The sequence below is a fragment of the Solenopsis invicta genome, unplaced genomic scaffold (assembly GCF_016802725.1).
Source record: "Solenopsis invicta isolate M01_SB unplaced genomic scaffold, UNIL_Sinv_3.0 scaffold_828, whole genome shotgun sequence".
NCBI classification, from domain to species: domain Eukaryota; kingdom Metazoa; phylum Arthropoda; class Insecta; order Hymenoptera; family Formicidae; genus Solenopsis; species Solenopsis invicta.
In genome coordinates this window covers 1-10,217 of record NW_024105375.1, presented here as the reverse complement: position 1 = coordinate 10,217, position 10,217 = coordinate 1, and the positions used below count along the sequence as shown (strand labels likewise).

At 50.1% G+C, this 10,217-nt stretch overlaps 1 protein-coding gene across 1 annotated transcript; it reads left to right on the top strand.

Moving 5' to 3' along the window:
- Window positions 1–9,419: 9,419 nt before the first annotated feature.
- On the top strand, window positions 9,420–9,770 carry LOC120360034 (the record flags this gene model as incomplete). The annotated part of the gene is given in 1 exon segment (XM_039459578.1): window positions 9,420–9,770. A coding segment is annotated over 1 exon segment (129 nt), but the record flags the coding sequence as incomplete, so codon positions are not given.
- Window positions 9,771–10,217: the final 447 nt, after the last annotated feature.

Here is a 10,217-nt window from a genome sequence, read left to right as displayed (position 1 = left end):
CGGGAAGAGTTTTCTTTTCTGTATAGGCGTTCGAGTTCCCTGGAAACCTCTAGCAGGGAGATAGGGTTTGGAACGCGAAGAGCACCGCAGTTGCGGCGGTGTCCGGATCTTCCCCTCGGACCTTGAAAATCCAGGAGAGGGCCACGTGGAGGTGTCGCGCCGGTTCGTACCCATATCCGCAGCAGGTCTCCAAGGTAAAGAGCCTCTAGTCGATAGACTAATGTAGGTAAGGGAAGTCGGCAAATTGGATCCGTAACTTCGGAATAAGGATTGGCTCTGAGGAGCGGGGCGTGTCGGGCTTGGTCGGGAAGCGGGTCTGGCTGACGTGCCGGGCCTGGGCGAGGTGAACGCTCGGCGTTCTCGCGCCGAACACGGGATCCGAGCTCGGTCCCGTGCCTTGGCCTCCCGCGGATCTTCCTTGCTGCGAGGCTTCCGTGGCGGCGCGAGCCGTCGCGGTCGTCCTCTTCGGCCGCCATTCAACGCTCAGCTCAGAACTGGCACGGACTAGGGGAATCCGACTGTCTAATTAAAACAAAGCATTGCGATGGCCCTCGCGGGTGTTGACGCAATGTGATTTCTGCCCAGTGCTCTGAATGTCAACGTGAAGAAATTCAAGCAAGCGCGGGTAAACGGCGGGAGTAACTATGACTCTCTTAAGGGGGGAGTAACTATGACTCTCTTAAGGGAGTAAGTATGACTCTCTTAAGGGAGTCTGGCCTAGTTACATAGGGTTGATGATGCGCAAGTTATAGCCTCTCTCATCCCAGCCGAACCTCACCTCCTATAGGTTCCTGCCGGTAACCACTCTGAGTCCTGTCGGGCAAAGAGTGGGCTAACGAGGTTAAGGCGTGTGCGCCCCAAAGGGCCGAGGCATCATTGCCAAAGCCCAAGTGCCGAGGTCATGGTTAGCTGTGGGGCCAAGAAAGACCAGGCTATGTGGGGAGCTCTCGGTTGTCAATCCGTTTGCTCCCCAACACGCAGAAACATTATGAATGGTAGTAAGAATAAATGTGTCCCGGGTTCTCGGATGGCCCGGGGTCTGCGTGTTCCACGCATGAATGTGGCCGCAGGAGCGGAGGACCCCGACGGGGTCGTAGCTGGTCCCTCGCGAACTACTAGTGGACCAGAGGCTGAACACGGCAGCCTAAATTACAAATGCCATGAATGCCCGGCCGAGTTTCGGACCAAGCGTGGCTTAGGTGTACACGTTGCCAGTGCGCATCCGTTGACGGCTAACAACGCTGTTAATGTCGAGCGCGTGAAAGCAAGATGGTCGGCGGAGGAGGTGAGTCTCATGGCTCGCGCTGAGGCTGCAGCCACCTTAGCCGGGGGAATCGTATTCATGAATCAACATCTGGAGGACCGATTCCCCCATAGAAGTCTTGAAGCCATCAAAGGTAAGCGTCGACAAGAGGCTTATCGAGCGATGGTCAGGGATTTCTGCCAAGAGATGCAGACGCGACAAGCGGCTGTTATCGATGAGGGCGATAGGGCCGACGCGGCAATGATAGGAGCCGACGTCGCCCCTGCGACCATTGAGACCACCAATACAAGCGCACGTCGGCCTCCCCCTGAGCAGAGATCTCAGAGGTTGCGGGACAAGATTTCACAACTCGTAGAGCAGAGTTTAGCGTTCCGTAACTTTGAGGCCGACTCTCTTCGCCAAGTGGCAAGAGATGCTCTCCTGACTGGCGTGGTGGATGTACTGGCCATCGAGAGATGGTTGGGTGCAGTCTTCCCACCGCCAGCTGTGCGCCCTCCGCGGCGCGCTTCGTCTAGACAGCGTAGTCCTCCTACTATACGAGAGAACCGGAAGCAGAAAAGGATGAGAGAGTACGCCGTCGTGCAAACTCTTTACAAAAAGAACATAAAGTCCTGCCTGTCGCACATACTCGAAGGCGACTCGGTACGCAAGCGTCCGTCTACCCAAGAATTTAGGGATTACTGGCGTCCCATTATGGAAACGGCGAGCACAGCCGATGGGGACATGACGGCCTTGCGCGAGCCCTACGGGGAAAGTGGTCGGGCGGCGAGTGCCGACCGGATCCATCCGTCGGGTGCCCGAGGGATTCATCTCGAGGGCCTCGGTGAGGGCGCTGCTGCAGGCCCAGCTTCTGCGGCGGATAAGACCTTGCTCTGGGATCCCGTAACCACCGGTGAGGTGAAAAGGATCTCTGTAAAGATAGGCACTGCGCCCGGGTTGGATAAGATTACGCCGAGGATGTGGAACTCTGTTCCTGTCGTCCTTCGTGCGCTTCTGTTCAACCTGCTGCTTCTGGCAAGAACGATACCCTTGTCGATCGCCACAACAAGAACAGTTTTTCTGGAGAAGTCCGGTATGTCCGACCGGCCACAGCCGGCGGAATATCGACCATTAAGTATTGGATCCGTGATAATAAGGCACTTCCACAAGATTTTGGCAAAAAGACTAGCAGCCCTCGATATATTTGACAGCCGCCAAAGAGGTTTCCGGCCTGTGGATGGGGTTTGTGAGAATATCACGGTCCTGTCCACTGTGCTCGGGGACGCTCGGCGAAAAATAAAGTCCTTACATCTAGCTTGTGTGGACCTGTCGAAAGCCTTCGACACGGTTGCACACAAAGCAATACATACGACTCTCGATGAGCTGGGACTCCCTGAGGAGTTTCGGGAGTACGTGAGGGCTGTCTACTCGAACGCCCGGACGGTGGTGCATACGTCCGGTGCTACGGAAGTGCCTGCCCTGAAGATCGGGCGTGGCGTGAGACAGGGTGATCCGTTATCGCCCCTGTTGTTCAATCTGGTCGTGGATAGAGCACTGGGAATTCTCTCGGAGGACGTTGGCTATCGAGTGGGTGGTAGGCTGGTCAGCGCCCTGGGCTACGCTGACGACATTGTGCTCCTTGCCTCCACCAGATCTGGTCTGCAGGAGAACTTGACACGGCTTCATGCTGCCTTTGTGCAAAATGGACTGACAATTAACGCCAACAAAACGGGCGTGCTCTCAGTGGTGGCGTCCGGCAGAGACAAAAAGGTGAAGATTGACCAAACACCTAGCTTCACCGTAGGGGGAGCGCTGATACCGCAACGATCCCTACTAGATGTCTGGACGTATCTGGGATGCATGTACCAGGGTGCTAGGGAATTCGCAAATGATCCGCCCTTAGCTCAGATAATCGAGCAATTGACAAGAGCGCCTCTTAAGCCACAACAACGGCTGAGGTTACTGCGTGACTGTCTCCTACCACGATATTACCATAGATGGGTAATTGGAACAGTCACGGCCAAGAAGCTCAAGGGCGTCGACATACAGGTGCGCGCGGCTCTGCGCCGCTGGCTGCGTCTTCCCCATGATGTTCCTGCTGGATACTTTCATGCGCCAATACAGAGTGGCGGGCTTGGTATGCCTCTACTAAAAGTATTTATCCCTATCTTGAAGCATAACCGACTGCAGCGGTTGTGTCGCTCTGATCTGCCTGCGGCGCGTGCTGCGGCCGAGTCCACATACGTGGCTAGGCAATTAGTCTGGTGTGAAAACCAGATGCGACTGCGAGGCGATAGAGTGACTACGACTGCTGAGCTCAGACAGCAATGTGCGTCCTGGTTGCACGAGTCATGTGACGGGCGGGGACTCAGGGAGGTCGGCTCGTCCAAACTGAGCTCCCACTGGGTGTCGGGTGGCGCCGACGCCATTCCCGGAGCAGACTACGTGCACTATCATCACATCAGGGCTAATTGCATTCCGTCTAGAGCGAGATTGTCTCGAGGTCGTGAGGGACGCGATGTGCGCTGCCGGGCAGGATGTCCTGACATCGAAACCCCGGCTCATTGCGTGCAGAGATGTTTCCGAACGCACGGAGGGAGAATCCTGCGACACAACGACCTATGTCGTCAAGTTGGTGGCTTCTTACAACAGAAGGGATGGCATGTCGATGCGGAGAAAGCGTACTCGACCACTGCCGGCTTGAGGCGGCCCGACCTGACCATTGCTCGGGGTGATGAAGTAGTGGTCGTAGACGCGCAAGTAGTATCCAGCGAAACAGCGTTAGAAGTGTCCCACGAGCGCAAGGTGGAGAAGTACCGATCATGTAATGATCTAGCGGACCTAGTGGCTGCGCAGGCGGGAGTGCCGCGTGATAATGTTCGTTTTACCGCCTTGACAATCTCATGGCGAGGAGTCTGGAGCTCTCAGAGCGAGGATGAGATGCGCGGGCTTGGCTTAACGTCCGGCCAGCTACGTGGTCTCACCACGCGAGTACTCTGGGGTTCATGGCTAAACTGGAAGCGTTTTAACGCAATAACAACGCGTTATGGGCGTAACATCGCCGCTACTGGGGCAGGAACCGGCACGTAGAGTTGGGTGCCTCCGCGCCTGCGGGCGTGTGAATGTGATTTTATTGAGTGCATGTATATGAATGGAGAACTGCTCGTCAGTTCCTGCAAGCACTACCAGGGTGTCTGCTGCAAACACCCACAGCAAAAAGCCCTGCAATATCGGTAGCGGGCTGTGGATTGACTGTGAATCATTGCGGTCTCTTGGCCTGCTTACCGAAACATAGCCAAATGCCTCGTCATCTAATTAGTGACGCGCATGAATGGATTAACGAGATTCCCACTGTCCCTATCTACTCCCTCTCGTAGGGGCACCACCTTGTCGCGGTGAGAGGGCACACCCCACGTCCTAGGGGTGCTAAGAGTGCTCTGTACGCTTCGGTGTACACAGTCCCGAGATTCAGTTCTCGGGCCCCATACCGTAATCCTTAGGTCATGTCTCTGGGGACCGGGGGCCTGGGCTTAACCGCCTGGGCTGCAAGGAAGGCTAACTCTATAAACAATGCCCCATCAATCTTAAGCTATAGTGCGCGGCGATGGGATGAATGGCTGGCGGGGAATATAGACCAGTCCCAAGCGACTGCTCCGGGGTATCTGCCGCCCCCCCGGAATAGCAGGCTTACCCGGGCATAGGGGGCTCTGCCCGGGTGGACACACTTTCCCGCCGTACTCGTGGGACAAAAATGAATGATGAAATCAAAATTATAGTAAACTTTAAAACGCCTTCAAACGCCTCAAAAACAAGAAAACGTAAGATAATTACGCCCATACAACAAGACCAATGCGTCAAAATCGCAAGAATTGATCTAAAAAGATGCGATGAAGCAACAGCAATGCACTCATACAAACAGATTAAAATACCAAGCATTGCCTCTTTAAAAGACGCAAAATTAGAACTAATAAGATGCGACACATACATACAAGAAACCAAAACACACGAGTACACAGAATTGCGTAAAACTGGACCAGTAGCCGCCCAGCCGCGCACAAGCTTAACTAAGACGCCATGTAATACAGCAACACCCAAATCTGGCGCAAACACCAACAAAGCAAATGTCCGCATACTGCAACTAAACATGAGAAGGTCGGCAGCAGTAACGGGTGAAGTGAGACACCTAATAAAAGAAAAACATATCGACGTCCTACTACTACAGGAGCCATATGTTAAGAAACAAAACACGTCCCACACTTTCTGCGGAATGGGCGCAAGCCTTAAAATAGCGGCAGTACGCTCCTCAAAACCATGGGCCATGACGGCCATTTGTAACCCCAATATGCAAATATTATACATATCACAACTAAGCACGACGCATTGCGCGTGCGCAGAAATACAGGCGCCTGGCCTGACAATGTACGTGGTGTCATGCTACTTCCAATTTAAGGATGAAATAGAGGGACACCTTGTGCACCTCGAGAAGGTACTGCACACATTAAGAGAACAAAAGATTATAATTGCGATAGATACAAATGCAAAATCATCCCTATGAAGTCCCCACAAAACAAACAAAAGGGGAAAAAAACTAGAAGCCCTTATTCGGGCAAGTGGAATGATTGTTGTAAACAACACCAGACTAGGGCACACGTACGTGTCAGAAAGGGGTGCCTCGTACATTGACATAACGCTAGCATCGCCTGCAATAATCGGGCAAATAACGCAATGGAAACTGAGAGACAACTGGACAACCAGTGACCACAACTCCATTGAAATAGTACTAAGTACGCCAAAGGAAACTAGAAACGGCCAAAGTAACAAAATAAGATACGACGTAAATCGAGCAGATTGGAATCTCTTCAGGGAGAAAATAGAAGATCTCTCGATAACAAAATTAGAAACCATAAATTTAGACACAAGCGTAGAAACAGAAATAATGGCAAAAACGCTCCAAGAAATAATACTAGAAACATGCGAAGCATCTATGCTAAAGAAATACAAATCCAAAAAATCAAACCCGTGGTGGAAAAAAGAACTAACTATTTTAAAGAAAAAGACAAACAAACTGAGAAGACAGGTACAACAGATCAAAAAGTCAAAAGGGTTAAATAAACAAAACGAAACAATAAAACGCGAATACAAACGTATACAAAAGATATACAATAAAAAGATAAGAAAAGCAAAAGCGGTAAGCTGGCAAAAATTTGTCACAGACAATGGAAACAAGGAACCATGGGGATATATTTATTGCTATCAAAGTAACAAACTAAAAACTGAGAAAGCCCTGAACGCACTTAGATGTGGCAGTGAGCATACGATAACAATAAAAGAAATAGCTATGCATCTACTAAATGTGCATATCCCGGACGACCTGAAAAACGAAGATACAAATGAGCAAAAAGATATAAGAAACAGCTCACAAACAGCACCGGACACGGAAGACGATCCAAACTTTACAATAAAAGAAATGGTCTCCGTAATGAGAACATTTAAAAACAAAAAGGCACTAGAGCCAGACCTTGTCAAAGTCATGGTAGCCAGAGAAACATGTAAGACAATACCTAAACAAATAGTAAGACTATACAATAGATGTTTAAGATGGGGTCTCTTCCCTACAATATGGAAAAAAGGGTCTATAAAAGCCCTACCAAAGGGAGAAGACAAAGACCCAAAAGATCCAAAATCATACAGACTATTATGCCTTCTCCCAATATTTGGAAAATTCCTTGAAAAATTATTAAGGATAAGGCTGGAAGCCGAACCAGCGGCACCGGCAAACATGTCGACAAAGCAATATGGCTTCACAACCGGCAGATCAACAGAGGATGCGATAGTAAAAATAAGAGAACTAGTAGAAACCTCTGAAAAGAAATATACCATAGCAATCCTCTTTGATATCTCAGGAGCCTTCGACAACGTATGGTGGCCGCTGGTCCTAATAGGCCTTAAGAAAAGAAACTGCCCTAAAAATATATACAAAATAATGCAAGACTACTTCCACAATCGACAAGTAGAGATCACATATGGAGATATTACAGTCAGCAAAAAAGCAACTACAGGCTGCCCGCAAGGCTCGGTGCTAAGCCCAACATGCTGGAACATAATATTTGATGAATTACTAACACTGTTAGAAGAATCAAACAAGCAATTTGTCGCATATGAAGACGACTTAGCTGTCATTATAAATGGCAACTCCCGAAACGAACTAGAAAAAAAAGGACAGAAAATAATAAACCTAATCCTAGAATGGTGCGCCTCGGCTAAACTCCAAATCTCTGAACGCAAAACTGAAGCAATTGTGCTCAAAAGCCAAGAGATAAGGACGGCACAAACAATCCAAAAACGCCCAGATAGGAAAAGAAAAATAAGAAAGAAAGTACCATATCTCGAAAACAAACCGCCTAAACTCAAAATAGGCAACACAAAAATCAAATTCAAAAACACGGTGAGATATCTAGGTGTACACTTTGACAAAAGCATGAAGGTAAAGTCCCATTGCCGAATTCTACAAAACAAAGTTGCAACATTATTTAAACAACTAAAAACGCTGTCAAGAACCCAATGGGGCATAAAGGGAAAAACGCTATCTGCAATATATAAAGGCGTATTTGCACCCACGGTCGCTTACGCAGCTGCGGGATGGGCAGACCTATTTACAGAGAAAGACATCAGGACTCTAAAAACATTGCAGCGCCAAGTCCTCATATCATCAACTAGCGCTTATCAGACAACGTCTTGGGAAGCACTCTGCGTAACCGCAGGAGTAACTCCCGTGGACCTCCTTCTTGCAGAAAGAAAAGCGCTTTGTTACAGCAGAAAAGGAAGAAACATAAAAATATTAAACAACATAATACAGTGTAATGAAGAGGCAGAAGACCGCATCAAACAAAAAATAGTAGAAGAATGGCAAACAAGATGGACGAAATCCATCAAAGGACGTACAACCTATGCATACTTCCACAACATCAAAGAAAGACTTGATGCCCAATGGATTCAACTGAACCACTGGTGCACACAAATAATAACAGGACACGGCAACTTCTACAAGAAACTTGCCTCTTTCAGACTAAAAGATAGAAGCCATTGCAGGTGCGGGGCCGAAGACACAACAAAACATTTTCTACTAGAATGCCTAATAAACGAAACCCAAAGAGCTGCGATACGTGAGATAATCCCAAAAGATAAATGGGAATGGCCCGAAGCGGCACACCTACTTGTGAACAACCAAGAGGCTTCCCAACTGCTTGACAACTTCAGCAGAGAAACACTTTAGCTCAAAAGCTGTGAGGAAAAAGAAACAATATAAGAAAAAACATATAGACAAACCACAAACACCACACCAAACCTTCCCATCACACCAAAACCAACCATTTAGCAAACCTAACAAAAATCACTACACTCCCACCCAAACAGGGTCAGAGCGTTCAGGCGGAACGCTAACGAGCAGGCCTCCCCATTGGTTCCCCGTGGGCGCTGCGCGTGTCCAACAGTGCAACGCACAATAGTACGCGTGCAGCGGCTAAACTGCTCGTTCCCGTTTACATCGCCAAGCGGGCGCAGCTGGATTTTTCCATCGCCCTTCTTGGGGCAGCGTTTGTATTTCGCTGGTAGTAGATGCGGTGATGTGTGTGCGTGTATGGGTGAGGAAGCATGGAAAGCTGTTTACGCAACGGCGACCTTGACAATAAATCTTGTCCCTATCTACTATCTAGCGAAACCACTGCCAAGGGAACGGGCTTGGAAAAATTAGCGGGGAAAGAAGACTTTGTTGAGCTTGACTCAAGCCTGACACTGTAAGGAGACATGGAAGGTGCAGCATAAGTGGGAGATGGCAACATTGCCGGTGAAATACCACTACTTTCATCGTTTCCTTACTTACTCGGTTGGGCGGAGTGCGTGCCCCAAGGGCCTCGTACCCCGGCGGTCACGGTGTTCTAGAGCCAAGCGTGTCAGAGTAGCGAGGGCTTCGGCCGATCGCCGTTAATACTCCCTCGTGATCCGATTTGAGGACGCTGCCAGGCGGGGAGTTTGAGTGGGGCAGTACATCTGTCAAAAAATAACGCAGGCCTAAGGCCAGATTAGCGAGGACAGAAACCTCGCGTAGGGCAAAAGGGCAAAAACTGGCTTGATCTCGATGTACGCATAGAGACTGCGAAAGCACGGCATATCGATCCTTTTGGCTTGAAGAGTTTTCAGCAAGAGGTGTCAGAAAAGTTACCACATGGATAACTGACTTGTGGCGGCCAAGCGTTCATAGCGACGTCGCTTTTTGATCCTTCGATGTCGGCTCTTCCTATCATTGCGAAGCAGAATTCGCCAAGCGTCGGATTGTTCACCCGCCAACAGGGAACGTGAGCTGGGTTTAGACCGTCGTGAGACAGGTTAGTTTAGCCTACTGATGACTAGTCATTGCGATAGTAATCCTGCTCAGTACGAGAGGAACCGCAGGTTCGGACATTTGGTTCACGCACTCGATCGAGCGGCCGGTGGTGCGAAGCTACCATCCGTGGGATTATGCCTGAACGCCGTATCTCTCTAGTCAAAGGTGGCAATGATATCTCTAGGAGTCTCGTGAGTCGAAAAGCTCAAAACAATGTGACACCAGTAGGTGGCCGGTTGCCCTTCGCGGGGCGGACCGATCGACGCACGAGCCCGGTTTGCCGTACGGCGCCATCGTCCGTCGTCGGGATCTCACCGCCTACGACGGCGCGGCGTCTAACGGTCGAACATGAGTTTCGCGAGTTCGATGTCGAGACTCGGAATCGTCTGTAGACGACTTAGGTACCTGGCGGGGTGTTGTACTCGGTAGAGCAGTTACCACGCTGCGATCTGTTGAGACTCAGCCCTCGGCTTGGGGATTCGTCTTGTTGGTTGGACGAGAACCAACGTGCGCGCGTTGGACGCGCGAAAGCAACATGCCGCGAGCGGACATAGAAAATTTACGCTCGAGAGCGAAAGCAACACAACGCGGGCG